This window comes from Haplochromis burtoni, unplaced genomic scaffold (genome assembly GCF_018398535.1).
Source record: "Haplochromis burtoni strain Fernald_Lab_line unplaced genomic scaffold, NCSU_Asbu1 Contig_58, whole genome shotgun sequence".
In the NCBI taxonomy this organism is placed as follows: Eukaryota; Metazoa; Chordata; class Actinopteri; order Cichliformes; family Cichlidae; genus Haplochromis; species Haplochromis burtoni.
This window is the reverse complement of record NW_024582419.1, coordinates 1,096,333-1,118,609: the sequence shown is the minus strand read 5'-3', so window position 1 is coordinate 1,118,609 and position 22,277 is coordinate 1,096,333. Positions and strand designations below refer to the sequence as shown.

General features: G+C 41.3%; 1 protein-coding gene across 2 annotated transcripts in view; it reads right to left on the bottom strand.

Moving 5' to 3' along the window:
• The window catches only part of tmem108 (transmembrane protein 108), a 56,548-nt gene that overhangs the window by 5,736 nt on the left and 28,535 nt on the right, over positions 1-22,277 (bottom strand). For both annotated transcript variants that reach the window (XM_042220945.1, XM_042220946.1), the window contains exons 2-3: positions 17,490-17,573; positions 273-1,484 (exon numbers count right to left, since the gene is read on the bottom strand). In XM_042220945.1, the coding sequence (XP_042076879.1) occupies positions 273-1,484; positions 17,490-17,573 (1,296 nt within the window). The remainder of the gene's footprint in view (positions 1-272; positions 1,485-17,489; positions 17,574-22,277) is intronic.

The following is a 22,277-nucleotide window of genomic DNA, read 5'->3' as shown; positions in this document are numbered from 1 at the left end:
GAGGTTAAATATGAATCTCAAGCCACAACCAAACAAGGGAAACCCACTAACTTAGATATGCCTATCTAACTAAGCCCATTTTCCTTTTTCTTCCCACTCTTTATATGAAACTACACGGTGGCTTCTGTGGCTTCTTATTAAATATACAAGTGTGAAGGTGGTATAAACTCTCTGCAGTGCAGCAGACGATTGAGGTTCTTTAAATACCAAACCATTTCTTTCAGACAGAATGTGACTCTCTTTGTTTTCCAAGCTGTTCTGGTTTTACTTACAACACGAGGACACGAGCACACTGATGGCCAGCACGATCCACACAATGGCCATCCTGCTAAAGCAGATGTCCTTTTGGGATGACGTGGAGTCGATAGCAGTGCCTGGGTTGTGGCCAGGTGTCAGGGTGGTGATTGGCAACTGTGTGATCTGGAAGTTCCCGCTGGTTGTGGAAGTGGGCTCTGAGCTGTTTGCCTGCTGTTCCATCTTGACTGATGTGCTCTTGGAGAAGTGCTCCCCATATGCAGTTGCATTCCCTAGCAGGTCAGTGCTGTTACCTTGAACAGAACCTTGAGACTGACTTTCCACAGTGGGGATGTCGTTCGCTGCAGTGCGAGTGGCTGGCGTGAGTGTTGAATTCTGTGTTGTGACGCCCGTCACGGTGGACGGGGCGCTGGACGCAGTGAAAGTTTGAATCTGTGGTGGGCTCTTGACAGTGACAACCAACTGAGCAGTGGGGGGCTCGTCCACTCCATGCACCTCGCGAAGGGTGATGGCGTGGTGCGGGGATCCTACAGCGTGATTCCTGAGTTTCAGGCCTCGTGCAGCATCAGCATCGACTGAGAGTGAAGAGGGGGGCTGCAGGCGTGGAGCATACCGCTGCCCGAGTTCCTCTACACTCAGCTTCTGAGGCCCTGTGTGGTTTGCATCGAGTGCATCCCCTTTTTCTGCTCCAGAGCTGGACAGAGGTGCTAGGGGGTTTGGGGCCCCTATAGCAGCAGATTCCACATCTATATTTGGCCTCTCTGCATTAGGAAATTTAGGACTGCTGCTGCTGCTGGCCTGGTTAGTGCTGACTGTAACTGGGTTATGGGCCCTGACCAATTTGTGCATGAGACTTCTGTTTACAACATCAGAGCTGGGCTCTTTGGGGTGATTCACATGACTGCCAGTGCTCACAGTGTTTGGGGTGACTCTGTCATAACTGGGAGGATCCTCACGAGCTAAGTTGGAAGCTTGGGCAAGCCGATGCAAGTGTAAAGGGGGAAGAGCAGACGTAGGAAGGAGGGCATTTGTGGGTTGCATGCCTTTGGGTGACCATTCCCCGCTACTCGACCCCTCCTGATGCCAGTCCAGGGGTGGAGGTTTGGGCGAGGACAGGGGGCTGCTGTGTGTGACTGCCATGTAGACAGAGTCCTGGGATGTGTGGCTGAGGTACAGCTCCTGTGCTGATGACACCATTCCTGCTGGCAGTGCTAGGAATGCTAGAACACCTGCAGATGCAAACAGAATAACATAGAAATCCTTTTTAGTCTCACGAACTCTTGATTGTTTCCTGTAAAGTTGATTTTTTAAAACTCTTTTTTTTCTCCTGTGCATTTTGTTTAGCAAACCTTGATGAAGCTGCAGCCCTGCGGCTATAACTGACTGCTCGGTTGTTTAGTTGAGACGTGTGGCATTGTCTTGCATTCATTATGCTTCTTAGCCTTTAATCTACTGAAGCGTTATGCATGTCAGTCACCTAGCTTAACTAGATTGCTTTATTAACTGCATTATTCACTAGAACAGCGCTACTGCGTGTATCTGTGCATGGATAAGGTGGCAGCTGGCACGGAGAGGATGCTTCTCTCCTTGGACACGCAGTTCTCTTGTAATAAAACAGTAAGATATAGCTGCAAATAATATTCTTAGCAATCCAGTTTCTATAAATGTTCTTGTTTAAAGCAAGACATCAGGAAAAAAACAAGTTTTCTCATGTGTAAGTCATTAATTTGTCCTTTCAGACAACATTTAGATTTATTTTTTCACACATTTACCATTGGACAGCCGCACAAAATACCTGAGTAACCAGTAAAGTACCAGATCTATATTAGTTAGTCCATCAGTTAAAACTTGGTTATTTCCTAATTTATGAAGTGTTACAAACCTTTGAGTTTGGAATGTCAACAAGCTGAAACTAGAATTTTTAACCTTACTTTAACCAAAGTTTACGGGGAATTATGCACTCTGGTACATTAAATATATAAGGTCTCATTTGCATATTTAGACATGACATAAAAAAATAGAAAAATAGTAATAGAAAAAGATGATTTATCATAAAGGAAAAATGCTTACTCTGTTCACCTCTTACACTGTCCTTTGTCATCATAAAATAGAGTCAACAGTCAGATGGTGAAATATGTCTTGTTAGTAGACATAATGACTTCTAATGATTTTCCTACAATTAATACAGTAGATTGATTTATGACAGTCTCAGTGTCAGTATGGCCTACTTAAAATGCTAAAGCCATCTCTAAGAGCTTGACAGATTTACTTTCTCAAGCTCAATCCCGTAAGGAGGCTGCGTAGTGACAAGACATTAGCAGGTGCCAGCGGGGAATAGTGTTATCTAGACAGCTAGAAAGTCATAGAGGGAGGAATGTGAAAGGGCTTATTAATTTCCACATTAACTCTCTCCTTTCCACCCCTTATTTATACTTAATCACAACTAATCCGACACATTAGCAGAGTCCCCACTGTGCAGACTCTATATTCAGACAACAGACTACGCAACAATAAATATCATCTAAATTCTTGTCTGGTATACAGTCATAGCACAAAGAAAGCACAACACGGTCTTCAATTTGAAGGTTTTACATATCAAGACATAATAAAAACATCTAGTCCTTAGCTGGTCTTATAATTAGGTAAATATAACCTCAGATAAATTACAAAACAAGACATATAACAGTTTCTGAAAACCTAAGAAAGCCTAAGCCTAAGCAAGTGTGAGCATCTTTATGAAAGCAGAACATCTTGTCAGATGCTAAGGAGGCATGAGAAGCAACTGGTGCCGCCCATCAATCTGGGAAAGGTTAAAAGGCCATTTCCAAACAATGTGAAGTCCATAACTCTACAGTTAGAAAAAGATTATTCACCAGTGGGAAACACTGAAGACAGTTTACAATCTTTGCAAGAGTGCACATCCCAGCAAATTTACCCCAAGGCCAGACACTACAAAAAACAAAACCCACAAGAACTACATCTCAGATTCTAAATTCCTAAGTTTGCGTGTTAAATGTTAAAGTTCATGAAATTACAATTAGGAAAACAATAAAGAAGCATAGGAAGGCAGAAGAAAGCCGCTTTTTTTTCTAAGAACATGGCAGCACAGCTTAGGTTTGCAAAGTTGCATCTGAACAAACTACAAGACTTCTGGAACAATGTCCTTTGGATGGATGAGACCAATGAGGAGATGGCTGGCCATAATGCACAGCACCACACTAGCCAAAAACCAAACAGCATATCGGCACAAACACCTAATGCCGACTGTCAAGCACGGTGGTGGAGGGGTAATGATTTGGGCTTGTTTTGCAGCCACAGGACCCGGGTGCATTGCAGTCATTGAGTTGAAGTCCTTTATATAGTTAAGTAAGTAAGTAAGGCAAAAAATTATTTATAATTTTTCAAGACAAGAATCACAAAGTGTTTCACAAAAAAAATAAAAATAAAAATAAAAATAAAAATCCAGGGCATTTAAAGCAACACAGACAAAAAGTAAGACAAATGCAATTCACAGATCCACAGAGTCCACAGATCGTAGCTGTATTAGCAACGGTGTCACATGCGAGTACGTAGCAGATTTGGTCAGAAGTCTATCTGCGGCGTTTGAACAACCTGCAGACGTTCCAAGGAGTTTTTGCTTAGACATATAAACAATAAATTACAGTATGCTTGGCCCGATGCACAATGCACAGCAGCAAATCTGCAGAAAGGATGAAAAAGAAAAGAATCAAAGTGCTGTGATGGCCAGTCAAAGTCCAGACCTCTCCCTGAATGAAAGGCTGGGAACTTTAGAGACAGTAGAAAGTACATAAACAAATGCCTGCGAAGTACTGAAGCTATGGTGTACAGAAGAGCGGGCAAAATTCCTCCACAACTATGTGAGAGACTGATAAAGTAATACAAAAAAAGAATTACTTTAAATTACTTCTGCTAAAGGTGTCTCTACAAACTACCGAATCATAAGTGGCGTTTAGTTTTTGACACAGTGCTTCTCCAGTTTGTCTTCGTTATTGTTAAATGAATGACATGGTGTGATATTTCATCCGTGACTGATCATCTGAGGTTTATTTACCTTATTTTAAAATCTGTTAAGGGCTAGATCGACTATATCTTGATCATTAGGAATGAAACAGGATGATTTCTTTTTAAAACGACTGCACGTTAGTGTGTTTTAGTCACGGTTACTGAAATAAGGAAGCGATTAAGTTAGTCTGACACCAATCACTGGCTTATTGCTTCAAGGTTAAGACCAGCATTACTTAACATTTATCTTAATGACAACAAATGCCACAAACAGACCATTATCAGTGTGAGATCACTCTTCAACTTCTCAGACCTGTCTGTGGCACAAATGTCATTCCTTCCGTCTGTGGATGTCCAAAGTAGGAATGTCGAAAGATTCCCTAAACACTCAAGAAATAGTGTATTTGATAGAGGCCATATATTTATTTGCTGCTGATAAAGTGGGGTTTTATGTTGGTTTTTTTTGTCATTAATAGGAAAGCATGTCAGCTTATTTTAGTGGCTCATTTGAATGTTTCTACCAGTTTATGGTAAATCGAGTGCTGTGACACATGCGAATGAGCTCTATCAGGCTTTAGTGGGATCAGATTTGACTGATTACACTAACGATCATCATTCACAATCTTTTATTAAAAACTGGCTGAAAGATTAGACGGAAAAAAGGAAAATACAAAATATTTATTCTGTTTAAATCTTATTCAATTTTTATGTCTATTATAACCTTAATAATATGCAATGGTCATGCTGATGACAAACGAAAACCTCAACAAATAAAAATGGAAAGGGAAAGAAAACAGCTTGTGTACACAGGCAGAGCTGTAGACCCTCAAACAAGTAAATTTGAGGTTAATTCATTAAAAAAATACCTCAAAACACAGTCACGAGGTACTAATATGACTGAGAGGTTACGACCATCATTAAGGAGCAATGGATAAAGACAGAAACAGAAATCTGGGTAGAACGTACAACAAAGAGCTGCAGTAAGAGATCAAATATTATTAGTAGTATAATTTATTCGCCACAGGAATATTTTTTCCATTTTCTTCCATGAGGGGTTTAAAATACACTCGGGCAGAACCCCAAAGCACTGACTATTTAAACTCAGCCTCTGAATCATTAATCATATTCCTCCATACTCAATCACACAGACTTGCAGGAGAGAGGGTCCAGGCACTGCCTTCCATTAACCAGGTCTGTCACGTCTCTAATCCACAGAGCCCGCTCCAGACCAATGTCTGGGGAGACAACACGCGGGGCCATTGTTGATTTATGGATGCTCTATTTTTCCTCAAATTATCTTTTAAGCAGGAGAATAAAATGCAGCCTGTCAACTGTAAGGTGTTTAGTCTTTTACTGATGCTGGGTAATGTGAATCGTGTGCATATTAGGACAAAAATCAACCTCCGAAACGAGGCCGAATCACTGAATCGGGACGAATTAAATAGTGACTCCTTGGATAGGTAGGTGTAAGATGTCTCCGTGCAAACTGAAACCACGTAGATGCAAGAAGGCTTTAAATAAGGAGATAAAAGAGGTAACGGAGGCCGATTAAGAGAGAGGATGTTTATCATGACGGGGTCTGGCTTGAGTCGTGCCTTCAATCAGTACACAAGCCTGGCTGTCACAACCCGGCAACCTGACACTCTGCTGCTGAATAAAACATAGCGTCCTTTTATAAAGTTATGTCAGAAATGAACAAACTAAATGCACTGACACAGATTCTCCCGGCTAGTTCAAACATGGGCTTCTCTGATCTGTAACCAGCGTGGAGATTAATATTCATTTAGGACTTTGCAGTTTAGTCGAATTATATTTTATTAAACATCACATCTAAAATGTGAAAAGGGCCAAAACTGATTTTTTTTTTTTTAAGTTAGCATGCACTGATGTCTGACTGCCCAAATATTAATTAGTGCAGGACACAAAATGAGGTCAACCTTTAGATTCTGTTTTAGAGGTGTGGAGATTTATGATTTATTAGCTTTTCTGAGTGACGCTCTTTCTGATGTAACCCTGACATTTACTTTTATAATTACTGGGGACCAGTATGCTTTTACACTGGTGGATTCTCATATTAAACGTGGCTAAAGGTTCAAATATTAAGGTCAGTGTAAGCCGACCTGCTGTAAACACTCGACACTTGGCTCTGTATGATGTCAAAGAGAGGATTCCCTTAATGGTGCAGGTGCAGAGCTCTGTCCTCCAGTGAGGGGCAAAGAAAGTTGGCTAAAATGGATCAGGTGGCCAAAGAAGGCGGCAGGCATGCTTTCAATTCTGTGATCATGTGAGATGAAAGAAAAAAAACATTACAGGACTCCTTCAAGACTCTCTAATTGAAATTAGTTTTGTGTGGCAAGGTGTTTCAGTGGCTAGCACTACTGCCTCACAGCAAGAAGGTTCCTGATTTGAGTCTGTGGCCTTCCTGTGTGGTTTGCATGTCCTCCCTCTGCCTCCGTAGGTTTCCTCCAACAGTCCAGAGAAAATTAGGTTTAACTGGTGATCCTAAATTAGCCATCGATGGGCAGAATCAGAGCTCTGAATGGTGCAGAGAAATGACACGTGGTGGAGTTTCTCACCGAACCAGAAGAAGTATAACTCAATAGAAAGGAAATAGATTTATTTGGAGTGACTGCATGAAGAGTCACTGCTGCTGAGTTTCTTTGAAATACATTTTCTGAACACCACAAGGCAACTTCAATTTAGTGGCATTATATTTAAAAGAAGACGGGCATCTCCACAACAGTTATCTCCAGATACCATAAATATCAAAACTGGACAGCTAGCAACAAAACAATTCAAGTAGTGCCAGAGGCCAGAGGAAAACAGATATTTGATTTTGTGGGGAGCAGTTATGAGACCCTCATGGCAGATAACTTATGCAATAACTTATGCTATATTGTGGCTGTAGCTTTGCCTGTGCATAATTAATACATTATTATGAACAAGGTGGTTTATTATACTGTAATACTAAGAAATCAATGGGCAGCCACCAAAAAAGGCTTTACTGCACCTCAGCACTGATCATTGAACCTGCAGGTCTCTGCAGGAGGAATTCTTACATTATTCCCTCATTTTGCTTTGATGACTGTGCTGCCTAACACGTCGGTCAAATACAGTTTAAATCGGGGGATGTCCACAACGCACTCATCAATCCATTCTGCTAGTTTTAAGGGTTAGTTTGCAGTGATCCTCACAGCAAATGAGAGCCAACAGGTCCCCTCATTGTTGACTGCTTTGGATTTTTACGTTTTGTGATATTTTTCTATGCAGTATAGCATAAACTGACTTTCTTATTAAACAGTGGTGTGTTTGTGGTTTGAAAAAAAAAAAGAGCTGAGACATGAGGAGCACCTCCAACGTCTTGCTTGTTGCTGTATCCCTACAACTGACTCTTCTGTGTTCAGCTGAAGACTAAAAGTAGCAGCAGTTAAATATAAAAGCATACACAATGACACAGCACGGCTGAAGGAAAATGTCGGCACTCCAACTGATGGTTTAGCCTTATTGGGCAGATTTAATAGGAATAAAATAAATGGAAGATGGTGACGGGGTAGTATGTTTATTCCTTTCTCTCTGAAATAGACTTTATGCGCAACGCACCCTCTGACGTCTGCTTTACATAAACCCAGATTGCACAGGAAAAGTTACGTGTTTAAAAACAGGAAATATAATAATATAATAGGTGAGTTATCGTGTTTTCTGCCCTCTGCTACACCTGCATCTTTATTTTTTTCTGAAAACAGGAAATCAACCTATTCCTGACCTGTACAGTCTGTGTTGTTGAATTTCTGTGTCTGCAGTGATTACATGTACCTGCTTGTCTTTACACATACACTGTGCTGCACACTGAGCCAAATGGGTGTAATTTGTCATGACGGCTGTGTGTCCGGCGAATGGAGAGAGAGAGTGAGCAGGCAGAGAGCCTGTACTGGCCTCCACAAAGACACATAGAGGGGTATTAACAAGAGAAATTATTGAAAAGACCAGGGAAGTATCCTGAGCTTCACAGACATCCATTACTGAGTAGAAGCACTGAAAAGAAAACGAGAAAACGGAGTGCAAAGAGGGAAAAAAGGGTGGAAAATGTGCACGAGTGGGCCTGATCGTGCACCTTTTCCTGTGTGTTTGATCATGCTAAGACGTGGACAAAAGCAAAAAGGTTAGACATGAAAAACTGAGCTGGAGCAGGGCACACAGAGAAGCATTTGTCATAGTCAGCGGCACCCGTTTACTCAGCATGCTTTTTTCCCCCTCCCACCCTCGTGCATGTTGGCTGTTTTCAGTCTGACATGATATTTTCTCGCAAGCAGAAAAACACCCACAAAAGGAGTCAGACCACTTTCAGTGGCGATGATGAAAGAAGGAGTGAGGAGGCGAGTGCGGAGTTTGAACCTTCGCTAGTGAACTGAGGCTTTTTCTCCTTTCACGAGGAGGAGCCCGTTTATCACTCGCACCAACCTGTTGCCTTCGCTATCTATGTCACTCAGACGATCACCATCAAGAAAAGCACATGCTAATATCATGAAGACAAATAACGGCCCGGCTAAAACTACTGCGAGACTGTGCCCTCGTTTATTTGACTAATGGTGTCAACCTGTTTTCCATTATCAAAGCGCAGGGTGTACAGAGGCAGAGAGGGAGGGAGGGGCAATTTATGCAAGAAAACCTGCTGAATTAGGGCTCTTTTGAGTGCATAGGAAAACCGGTGACATTCGCTGAAGTCCTCCATTGAAGCCACGAGGGACATCAATAAATCATGTTGCAAAGCAGGCACCTGTGCGCTGATCCAAAGCAGGCTTTGTCCCACTACTCATTCACAATTAGATTGAGAGGCCAAAGCCTCTGACTCTGAATCTAAAGTTACACTGTGATAACCTAACATTTGCTCCTGAAGCTGAGGAATCCTGCCTTATGTTTTGAAGCCACTCATAAGCTAAGACTTCAGTCCCACGGAACAATAATCTTCAGGTGCAGTGCATCATGAATCTTTTGGCTTAATCAATCATACCGATGCACTTAGTGTACGGCATGCAGGCTATCAGTGCTTATGCACTAGCCTGGCTGCATGATCAATCCTAAAGGGGGGGTGGGGGCTACTCGCAGAGGAGGCTGGGATATTTATCTTTCTTTCCAGAGGTCACCTCCTGCTACGTGCGACGGAGAATGATGTGGCTATGACGTGTACGGCGACAATCTGCCTATGAAGCGGGTTCTGGAGGCAGGCTGGTTGTGCCATATCATCAGTGGGCAGCTGCCAGTGCCACTATTCAAACTGGAGGCTCTACAGGAAGCCAAAAATAGGAGCTGCAAAATCATCCATCAATAAGACTCGTGAGTCGTGGTTCGTCAGGCTGTACTTCTGAAATCCTTCTGTTCTGTCATCTCCCTGCTCAGCAGCATAGCGGGGAGTAACAGAACAGTACGCAGGGAACAAAAAGCCTAGATTCAATGAGAACCTAGACCAAGGTCAGGTTTATAAAGAAAAAGAACTGCAGCGCAAAGTTGCATTAAGATAAAATACCTGACAGTACATTTTCTGTCTATTTCTGCTCTGGGTGCTGTTAAAAATAACTGTATAAGCAGTCTGTCTGTTATCCAATAGAAAAATAATTTGGGTGTAAACCGAATCCTTAGTTAATCAGTTAGGATAACATCTATTGATACCAATACTATTTTAACTTCATTTCAACTTTTCTGTCAGAAAACATTTTTTGTCTCTAAACAAAGTACAAAACAAACACCTGTGATGTGATTTGTGACTCTCAACGCTTTATTTAATACTTGAGAGGAAATAGATGAAAAATAAATATAAATATCAGCTATTTATATAAAATAACATCACGTCACAGACTATTTTAGCTGCAGACTGTGGTGGTTCTAAAATGTCTTATGTAGACAGTAGTTACCAAAATTATTAGATTAGAAAACTGTCAAAAACTTTGACAAAACTGAAAATAAGATTTTTATTTATTAGTCAAATAATGAAGTCAATTCATCTTTTTATACCCAAATATTGTGCTCAGTTAAAGTTAAAAATTAATCAAGCACAATATTTAACTAAATTTGTCTCTTCAGGAATGCAAGTAAATAACTCTAAGTTGACATCTTAATAAAAAAAATAATAATTTGCTTAACTATACTATTTACAGTTATATATATTTATATATTCATTTATTTATATTTTTCCATTACAAGTATAATTTCCAAACCCTACTAACCCTACTTGTGGATTAACCATCACAGAAACATCAAAAATGATTTTGGTAATTACCAATACTGGTACTTTAGGGCAGCTGTGGCATAAACCTTACATTTTGTGCTGGTTTCCAGCTTAGATAGCAGCTGTTTTACTTCAGAATTTCAAGAACTTGGTACATTTCAAAGGTTTTACTCCTTCATAAAAACCTCTTCAGAGCTTTTTGATGTCAATTAGAATAAAAAAGGTTGAGCTGACATGTTACATGTCGCTCCAACAGGCCGATGACACGTGCAGGTGCACAGTGCTGTGCACGCCTGAGGATTACCCTTTGATGGCTCTGTGATATACACAACTAGATCCAGTGCCAGTTTAGTGGATTTCATCCACCTCTCTCATTCCTGTCATTAATTAAAGACGGAAAACCATTTACTGTCACACCGACGGCCACTATAGGATCACCAGTTACACTGACAAGTATCTTTGGACAGGTTCAAAGATAGAGGCTTCCTCTGGAAGGCGACTGACGCACCACTGTGCTGCACAGCTATTTGTTATATTGGATAATTTAACTACACTATTAAGGTTATTTAGTCTTCTCTGCTTTCTACCTTCTCTTAGTTTAGTCCAAGGTAAATGGACTGTAATTTATACAGCCCTCTTTTACTATCACTGTGAACCCAAAGCTCTTTTTACACTGCAAGCAGAATCCACACACACATTTCCAATCTTCACCCAGGTAAACATCAGAGGGTACTCAGGGTTTAATATCTTGTCCAATATCTTTGACCTGAAGCCCCGCGGTGTTTCTGAGGTTCCTCCTTAAAAATGACAGGCCCAAAGTGAATCAACTGTTTCTCTGCGATTACAAGCTCTGTGTAAACTATATTGGTATCAAAATAAAGCTGACACTTGTGAGACTTCATCAGCAGTGCAAGCAGAGGCCATTCTGTCAAACTAACTGAGGATAAAACACAGAAAAGTATAAAGGAGTTTTTCCTGGCTTGGTCTTTTATAGCATATAGCTCTCTTGAAAATTTGATGCAGTAGATCCTTTGGGGTTCAACAGGTTAATACAGAATTTGGGAGCTGGGGATTGAACTGCCAACCTTCCTAATAGTAGGCAACCTATTCTAAACTCTAAGCCATCATAACTGACAAGCTTTTAGGTGAGGGTGGGAGCTCTGTGATTGGAACAAATAGAATTACTTGCACTATTGCACACTATCCACACATCTGTTAACCTATTTTTATTTACAAAAACAAACAAAGAAACAAAAAAAACAACAACTTCAGAGCAATTTCAGATTCTAAAGTCGACTTCCACAGTTGATTGTGCATAATTAGACTAGACTAGATTAGACTAGATAATTAGTCTTGATTAGACTTTATTGAAAAAGTGGTAAATGGGCTAGTTCTTTGCTGAATAACGCTTCTCTACTCTACTTGAACAATTTAAAGCACTTTATATAACATGCCTCACAAGCACTTTTTTCTGTCATCCACACATTCATACTCTGATGAATGCATCGGAAAGCAGCAGGGTTCAGTATCTTGCCCAAGGATAATTAGGCATGGAGAGCCCGGAGCACTCTGGGACAGAACAGCCAACTTTCCAATTAGTAGATGGCCTGTTCCACCTCAGGAACAACAGGCTAAACCACAGGGAAAGTCACAAAAAGTGACGATAAAAGAGTATTGGTACAAAGTTTTGGTACTTTCACCCGCTTGTGAACATTTCCCTTGGAATCACAAGTTCTTTACAATCAAGCTGAACAAGCAGCAAAAAGAGAGCCGTTGTTTTTTGTATTCAAATGTTTTTTTTAATACATGTAAATGAAGTAAGTTTATTACAACCTCCGTGTCCTAAAGAGTGACTAAAGGTTGAGATCTCTCTTTCTTTATAAGAGGTGCGGCAAAGGTTTTTTAAAAGTGTTGTTAGTCAGAAATAATGCCCGTGCTGCATTAACAACCATAAATCCACAAGCAGATTGTTTCTTTGTGATCTCACTGAATAAAATCATTAACCAAAATGTCTGATATGCAAATGTACAAGAACGAAAGGGAATTACTGTATGTCCACTATGTCTCGTAGTCTAATGGGATAAACATGCCAAACCGCTGGTTTAGAAGCTCCAAATCACTAAACCACAGCCCATAATTAAAGATGTCCTCCTCACCGCCCAGCCGACCCTCCGTGGATCATATTTAGCCTCATTTATGCTAATAAAAACCACTCCACGGTAGCAGACAGCCCTCTGTGGGATTCCCCTTCAATCCTCTGGGGCAAACGAAGATGGCTTTATCTGCAGCTCTCATCAGAATACCAATGAGCCCATATCACACCACGCCAGCACACACACAGCACGGCTCGTCTCCCCCAGTATAAAATCAGTCCATATCTCAACTTTTGAGGAATAAAAGCGGACAGAGCCGAATCAAAGTAATCATAAAGCTTAAGAGAAGTTTTGTTAAAGGTAGTCCAAGCCTTTAATTTAAAGCTTTGACGTGCTGTCACAGAACCACAGAAACAGATCGGATCCATCAGCTTCAGGCGGACAAAACCCTTTATCAGCCGAGAGCTGTCTGACTAACTGCTGCTAAGATTTGATTATCTCGCCTGGACAGCGAGCCATCAGCCCCGACTGACTTCAGTGGTCCCACTGCACTTCTGTAACAGTTTCCAGTAGGCCTGCTGTGGTACTACTTCAATGTGTGCCACTACAGCTACTACCATTGGTTACTGTACCTATGATACCACCAATATCTGCTTTAATATAGTTGGTAATAATAAAAAACAAATAAAAAATAATAAAATAGAGTCTAAAACTATGAAGAAGTTTCACACCCCAGCTCCTCTGTGATTACTTCTTTTGAATTTGACCAAGCGGCCGCCTCTGAAGTTTAATAAGTTGGAGTTAAAAAGTGCCCGAAAGCTCCAGAATTGAGAATATATTCACAGAAATGTTGTAAGAAAAGTAAAGATCATTCCCAAAAGTGTGCTTACATTATATTAATAGAAGACAATAAGCATAAAAAAGCTGTGATGAGTATTGCTAAAGCATATAGTTAGGTCTGGATCAGGTGACCCTGAATCTTCCCTTAGTTATGCAGCAATAGGTGTTTGCTGCTGGGGGATTCCCATGATGCACTAAGTATTTCTTCTTTAGTCACCTTTCTCACTCACTATGTGTTAATAGACCTCTCTGCTGCATCACACTTCTTATTCATCTCTGTCTCTCTACCACAGCATGTCTTTCATCCTGTCTTCCTTCTCTCGCCCCAACCGGTCGCAGCAGATGGCCCCGCCCCTCCCCGAGCCTGGTTTTGCCGGAGGTTTCTTCCTGTTAAAAGGGAGTTTTTCCTTCCCACTGTCTCCAAAGTGCTTGCTCATAGGGGGTCATATGATTGTTGGGTTTTTCTCTGTATGTATTATTGTAGGGTGCACCTTACAATAGAAAGCTCCTTGAGGCAACTGTTGTTGTGATTTGGCGCAGTATAAATAAAATTTAAATAAAATTTAAATAAATTTGAACTGAATTAAATCTTTGTAAATCTTGAATTTCTCATAAATGACTGGACTCGTGTTGTGATTCTACCATATGACAAAATGCCGGCACAAATCATGGTTTAGTCGAGAATTGCCATCCATCAAAAAGTGAAAAGCAAGCAAAAACATCAAATAACAAACAAACCAATGAAAAGAGGTTCGTTAGCGCATATACAAGTCATGGAAGTTCACCAGAGGCTTCAAACCACATGTAATAACCGGCAGGAAATCACTTGGATCAAATAAGATAAGATTATTTCCATAATCCCAGTGAGAGATGACATCCCTAATATAGTCATTTCACACGCACGGCTCCGGGTGTAAGTACAGATGCTCCACCCACCAGCTTTGTTTACGAGGGGCAGCCAATCAGAAGTAAGTTGGCTATAAAAGGATGAACTGTGAATTATGCAAAGCGCTGATAGTGGAGTAGCCCAAGAATAACAAAGTCGAGCTGGAAATCAACATAATAAGGCACCTCGGAGACAAGCTTAAGATCAAAATCGATCTGAAGTCTGTTTCATAAATGAGTGGAGCGGCTCAGCAGACAGATGAAATTGGGGTTGTACTGGGAACCAGATTGCAATCAGTGAAACGGAGTACAAGGAGGTATTTTAGAAAAACAAACCGCCACAGTATATAAAATTCCAAAGGAGAAAAAATGCTGATATACTCACTAAATGCTAATATCCTTTTACTGCATCTATTTGTCTCTAATAATGCTGCAGTCCACCTCCTGCTGCCGTTACACCTCCTTCTGCCCTTTAATATGTATGGTACTTCAGAGTTGCACTGAGACGTTTTCAAAATGTTTTTTTGTTCTGCAGCCCTCCTTTGTATCTGCAAGATACTTACTTTCACACAAAGGCAAAAAAAAAGGCGCATGCCATGAGAGGAATCATGTGCCTAAAGCTGCTCAGTTAATCAGGAAAGCCACTCATTTTAGAATTAACATTTCTGTGACTCACAATAGAAGCTCAAACTTAGTATGAGCATTGAATTAGCTTGTCAGTTTGAATCTGTGTGAAAGGGCCTTTCAACTGTACTGCTGGGAAGCCGTTTTTATTGCTACAACTGCTAATCTCGCTCGTGACTTGGAAAACAAGAAAAATCCCAATATTCTTTATTTTGGAACGACATATGCATGCGTATAAATAAAGTGGCATCTTTACAGTAGCACAAAGAGCCAAATTCCTTTGGTTTGCTTCTGGGTGTGTCTCAGCAGATAGATGAGGCACATCCTCTGGGACCTGTGGGACAGTCCCAGAGAAGGCTTCGATATGGGCAGGGCGGTGGAGAGGCGGAACAGGGAGGTCTGCAGATGTGGGCTCAGAGATAAGCGGCAAAGCTTGGGTAACAGGATAATGGCTTCCTGTTTGAATTTGAATTGTTTGTCAGCTTACAGCAGCTTTGAACGGGGACGCGTTTATCTGAAAATCTGGTGGAGAGAGAATGCGAAAACAAGAACAACAAAGGGTCCTTTTGCTGTTTACTGGGATAATGATTTAGCTTCGTCGAGTGTGACAGCAGCACCGCACCTGACAGGAAGACGAGAGATTAAACAGGAAGTTGTCTGGAATCTGGGCGGAGCGCTGAGCAGCAAATCTGCAATTACACAGAGTCACAGACGCTGACAGCGTCTTCGAGAGAATTTTGGCATATTCACTTTGATAGTGGCTTTATAAAGATGACAAAGTATCCAACAGCACGTTTCAAAAATACAAGACAAGAAGAAGTCAGATGGGAAGATTTCTCAAGCCCTGTGTACTCATTTACACATTGCTCCAACTGGCCTTTTCAAATTTTTATTTATTCTAGCTTTGGAGGCAAAAACTCAATTTCCTAAAACAAATTGTGACACTCACTGTCCCGTTATAATATGGGATCATCTGTCCCAGTTCTTCTCTATCTGAAGCATCCCTGTTCATGCCTGCAGCCTTGAGATGTTAAGGCACATCTGTCTCTAGCAGATGGCTCATCCAGAGAGAGAAATGAGAAACAGATACAGGTGGGTCTCTCGTTTCTGCACACTTGATTGGGGAAACTAATGGAAAAGTTGTGCGCCCGAGGAAATTCAGGACTGGACTGGATCTCCAACTGAATGCATGACAGCAAACTGAGCTTTAGATTTACCAGGACAAATTCAAAAATAAAATCCACACAAACCTAGTCGGCAACTTCAACTCAAACTTCTCCTTTTCAGGTTAAACGGCTGCAGGGTGACCTCCCTCCACCTCTGCACCAGCTTAAAGCACTCAGCTCACAGCGGTCTAGTCCAAGTTTATCACTTCTGAGGGATTGAGACAGACTTGTCAGACAGCCTTGGGCTCCAGCGCCCTGAGGTGGAGCTTGGGGGTGAATACCAGATATCATCAGCCCTTTCAGCTAACAGTCCTGGAGCCTGGTGGGTTTCAGTGTGACCAACATGTTCCATATTCATGTGACATTCTGCGGCGGTAGCCTGCCAGAACTTTGTACATCGGGCCTTTATTCTATCCTGTGAATTTAAAACAGCACGGACCTAAACTGACAATAACGGGGGGTCCAGCACTGTATGTACAGCATCTGATGTCCACAAACAGGGGATCCCTGACGGAATGGCCTTCAGCTATAGAGGAATTTATATAAATAATTTTCTTTTCTTTTAGAAGATAAGTTGCCAAGAGACGCAAGACTTAAAGTTAGAGAAATTATGAAAACACTGGAATAATTTACTGGCAAACGATGAAGAAAGCTGCATTCTGGTAATTACCACATTACAACAGCTAACATCTGGAAAACTTAGATTTTCTCTGAACACTCCAATATAACCAATTTGGGAATAGCAGCATAGATATAAACTGTATATCAAAGATGGACGTAGCCCCCTTGACATTAACTGTTGGTTAGTGAATTCGAGTTTTAAGGATTTTTATTTTGTAAATTCGCATTTGCTAAATTGTCTACAAGTCCACATTTGGATGCTACTTGGTGGTAGGATATAAATATTCAAAATGATATTTTGAATGCTATTTTAATTAAAAAGGTTCCAAAAGCAAAAATATAGTGAAGAAGTCAAATTCAGTCACTTGAGCGGTGATGTGACTGAGCAGAGAGCTAGTGGCTATACCCCTCTGTACTTAATAGAGGCTGTAAAGCTTTGATACACTTTCAATAAATTAGTCTTTTTGTGAACATTCAATGTCCATTGAAAATGTTAACATTGGGAGTCTATAGGGAGAGCCTCTAGTGCCCACTCAAGCAAGTGCAGCTTTAAAATGGCTTAATTTTTCAGTCCTCTAGGTTAATGCTTGACTCTAAACCATTTTTTGCTTTCATTTTATCTTCACCTCTATGTTTCTATGTTAATGCTCCATATAAATCAAGCATGATAAAGCTGCAAACCAACCAAGCTTTCTGTTTTGCATGTGAAACGTCGACTGGCTTGCTGGGCCTCCATTTTAACCCCCCACAGGCTTTACTCACTCAGCAGCTGGCAGCGCAGGACCTGTAGGCTTGTCTTCATGGTATCATGTGATCCGGCTCCTCCTCCACAGTGCTCATGGTTCTCTGAGAGAAACACAGCAAAAAGAAAGCAAGGTGAGATGAAACTCAGGGCTTGGATATCAACTCGCATTTAAATGATCGTTAAACGCCAGTGTGATAAACCGTGACTATGTATGGAACGCTTTTAGCAGAACAGACAGGGGAAAGGACGAGATCGCAGACAACATCGTCCAGCTTAACCTTGACAGCTTAATCCTTGTAATGACTGCCACCCAGCAGTTACACCTGTGAGAGCAAATGAATTACATATTTCACAAATCCAGGTAGGACTGCAGTGGTGGTCAGCCTCAATGGTCGGGCTTCAAATCAGCATTGGCATCCTGCAGGCTGTGCTGGTCAGTAAAACCAATTATGGGGCATTAAACATTGACCAGTGAGCCTTGTTCTGAGACAGCCACTGCGTGTGTGTCAGCGAGACCAGTACCCAAGGGCGCTCTTTAGGAGAATGACTCACTGATGGCCTTCTGCTAAATAAAAGGCCATATACACACACATATCTCTATTCACCCCCGGAGGAGTGTGCATGTGTTCATGTTTGCCTCCTTTTGTGGATATGCCCCCTCCAGGTTTAGAGCTCTGCTTGCGGGCAACCTGTGCTTCTGTGGGAGACGTGTGAGATAAGAGGGACAGATAACAAAAGCACACTTTATTTCCCATAAATGTAGTCCCACTCAGAGAAATGAAAAGAGACAACACATTACATCTGAGTCATCCAGTTTATCGCTGTCACTGGAGAACATTTTAATGCTTGTAAACTAGTAGAGACCATAAATCTGAATGCAACCTTAAGCAATTTTATAATTTATTAAAAAGACTGTTAAGTAACAGGTAAGGAAGCAACAGATACATAAAATAACAGATACATAGATGGATGTTCTTTGTAATATATTATATGACATTCAAATATTTAAATTGCATTACAGCTGTGTTGCTAGAAGGATGCTTATATTGATTGACAGCCGGGTGCTGCTAGCTGTCTGCTAGGCTAGCAAACAGCTAGCAGGTGTAATATCTTAACTGTGTTTGTTGGTGTCATTTTGAGTCTTTTTAATGCAATTATCTGACAAATAGCATGGTTTACCTTGCAGTCACTGTTGCTAACAGACTGTTTAAGAAGTCTGTGCTTCAGTTTTATTTGATTATTGTATTAACTAGCGTCAGTTAGCAGATGTGATGCACCTGTATAGATGGACACAGCTTGCTAACCAAGCCTGCTAGTGTTAGCTAAACATTAGCAGGAACAACATTTACAGAAACAATCCTAAACAAGAGAAATCAATGGCTGGAGCAGTATGGCTAAAGTTTTAAATAGAGCCTATATGTGGGATCAGAAAATAAATATATATTGTAAAACATACACCCTTAGCATTAGTACTCCAGTACTGTTAAGAGACTGGAGGATTAAGAGTAGCTCCTGCAGGTACAACTGCCAGACACAAAACGTGGCAGGAAAATGTAACTTGTTAAATTTAACAAGGGGAAGTCATAAACACGAAATAATGGAGACAAGCTTCTATCAAATTACAAACGAGGAAAACAACTGCAAAACTGTAATTCTCCCGGCTCTATTTCCATGTTACAAAAGACAAACATAGACTAAAACGACGGGTAAAAGGAACATAATAAAATACGCAACTAAACAGGCTATCGTGACACATCATTAGATGACAGACTCTCAATTTTGCTCTCTTTGCTCTCAATGTTTAGAAAATAAAGACGTTCGCTGCTTCACTGCTCTTAACTCACAGCTTTGACTATAATGATATGAGCTTGGTTGTAATGGGCTGCAAGAATACAGTAGTAGAAGCAGCAGCAGCAGCAGAAAATGAGTTTTTCAGATATACACGTATGAAGAAATGGAACTAGCTACAACAGTCCCAAACCCATCTTCACTTTCATATGACCATGAGGATGCTGAGATGATAGCATCTCACCACCATAGCTCCCTCATGTGCTTTAATTTGTTAGCGTCACGTTCCCGGCCTAATGAGCTCAATGGAAAGGTGCAAAGACAGCAGCTGAGCCTCTCTACATTAATTACGCTTCATCAGTGCTGCCAAACCGGTGCAGACTCATATTGGTGATCCTTAACTTGCAAGGCACAAGTAGTGAGGCTATGGGTAGGCGGATGGAGGAGACAAGATAATGCCAGGTGGTGTTTCATGTATACTAGTCATCACAGGGGAAAGGAAGTTTTCGTTGAAATGCGATTCAGCTCTTCTGGCCTCCTGTTGTGGAGCTGGCTCATGGTTCAGCTCTGTGCACACCAGCAGGTAAAAGATAATAGCGCATGACAGTCAAGGTCACGGCACTGCCAAAAATCCCAGACAGGATGAGAGGTTCATTGGGAGCTGTTGACAGATTTGATGCTTAACACTCGTTCACCAACCTGGATTCAATATCACTACCTCAGACTTCTTTGCAGCTGGGATTAGAAGGGATTGCAGGGTGGCTGTAAGTCACAAATGCAAGCAAAAAAACAAAAAACATCTGTTTGCAGAATACAGTATGCTTAAGAAAGCATGTCTGGTTTAAATCACTCTTTAATTAATTCAAGAACCAAATAATGGGGCAAACTAGAGCAGCAATCAGTGACAACAGCCATGATTTTGGTCAGTGAGTCTCTGCATGAAAGAAGTAGCTGGGATGGAGGTGGGTTACAAAATGGCTTGCAACAACTGTAGGCACATCATAGATTAGATGTGTAATGTGGGTATGCAGAAAGGTTTGGCACAGAGAACATAGCTACAAGCAGCGCTCTCTGCTGTGTCAATCATTGGCCCAGTCCAAACCCAACTCTGTAGCTTATTTTTGTATTTTTACTTAAAGCAATACTGAAAGCCACATAAAGGATGGATGTACATTCTGGGGTCTAAAAAGCGAAGACAGTGGAGAAGAGCCTTAAAGCCTGGACTTTTTCTAACAGGTGGTGACTCCACTGGTTGCAAAACGGCTGAAAATGAACCTAATCCTCACTTGACATATTGTCATGGTCCTGGGTCATTTTGACCCAGCGTTCTTAGTTTTCTTGTGTTTTTGTATTCATTCTATGGTTTCCTAGGTTGTTTAGTTTTTTGCATTTCCTTTCGTGTCTCTGCCCTCTATGTGTATCTGTTTTTATGGTGAGTTCTTGTGCCATCTTGTTTTCTCCAGACTTGTTTTCTCTCTCTCTCTCTCTTTTTCCAGTCTACCTCTTCGTGTACTTCCTGTTTTACTTTGAAGGTCGGTGAGTTCAGTTTTGTGTTCTCCCTGTCTCGTCGGTGTAATCAGCGTCAGCTGTGTCTCCCAGCTGTTTCCTCTCAGTCCTGATCTCCTCTTGTATTTAGTGTCTGCGTCTTCCCCTGCTCGTCGTTGCATCGCTAACAACACACTTTAAGATAAGATAAGATAAGATAACCTTTATTAGTCCCACACGTGGGAAATTTGTTTTGTCACAGCAGGAAGTGGACAGTGCAAAAGTTATGAGGCAAAAGTTAGGGTCCTAACTCCTTGTAAGTACTGCAAGTAGGGACCTTGATGTGAAGCATGTTTTCATCGGTTTATGAAAAATGCCTCTCCACGTGCATCTGATAAGCAACATCCATTCCCAGTATAAAAACCCAGTGTCCTAAACTGGTGAAATTGGGGGAAACATACAATCTTTGTCCAACTCTCAACAAATAAAAAGCATATCAACAAAAACAATTCACTGATATACACTGGGATCTTTGCACATAGCCACCTAGCTATGTGCTTCCTCTGAAGAGGGAAAAAAGTTGCATGGCAACTGACATGCACACAGCCATCACCATAGCAACCCTAATGGTAGATTATATTGAAATTCATTCACAAGGACATTTTTTTGGCTCAAACACAATTGGGAAAAATGTTAAAAGAGTCAGATTTGGAAATTCTCACTCACCACAGGTAGAATGAGAAATCCAGTAGCAACCTGCTTGTCTCTGGGACTCTGCTTTGTGCTTGCAGCCCTGCTGACAGGGCCAGGTCTGAATAGTGTGTCTGGAGGGGGTACAGACTAGAGGCCAAAGCCAAGGTCACCCGAGACGGCACAATGAAATAAACCTGTCACTCTGTTGCACTGTGGCCACCAGCCGCAGGGATAACAATGCTTTTAATTTTGGACTTCCCTCGATTCTGCGGTTATGTATAGGGGCTGTGATAGCAGGCTGGCTGCTTGCCCACAGTGGCTGCAGCCTGGCAGCTTTTCCACAACACGAGGAGGGAGGGATGAGGAGGAGGAGAGGGAGGGAGGGAGGGAAGTGTGGGAGTCGATGATGATGGTGTGAACCACACTGTTGGGCTCTCTCAGACAACTGATAACAGGACTTCCAATCACAACTCTTCTAACTGATGCCTTTTTTGTCCCTCCAGTTTTGATGCTACACCCTCACGGTTTGGGTTATCTCTTTGTTGTGAACTGCAGGGAGCTTTCACACAGCTTCTGCTCAGGAAAGAGATACAAACACTAAATGTGGAAGCTGTGGTTTGAGGATAGGTAGATAGATAGGTAGATAGGTAGATAGATAGATAGATAGATAGATAGGTAGATAGATAGGTAGATAGGTAGATAGATAGATAGATAGATAGGTAGATAGATAGATAGGTAGATAGGTAGATAGATAGATAGATAGATAGATAGATAGATAGATAGATAGATAGATAGATAGATAGATAGATAGATAGATAGATAGATAGATAGATAGATAG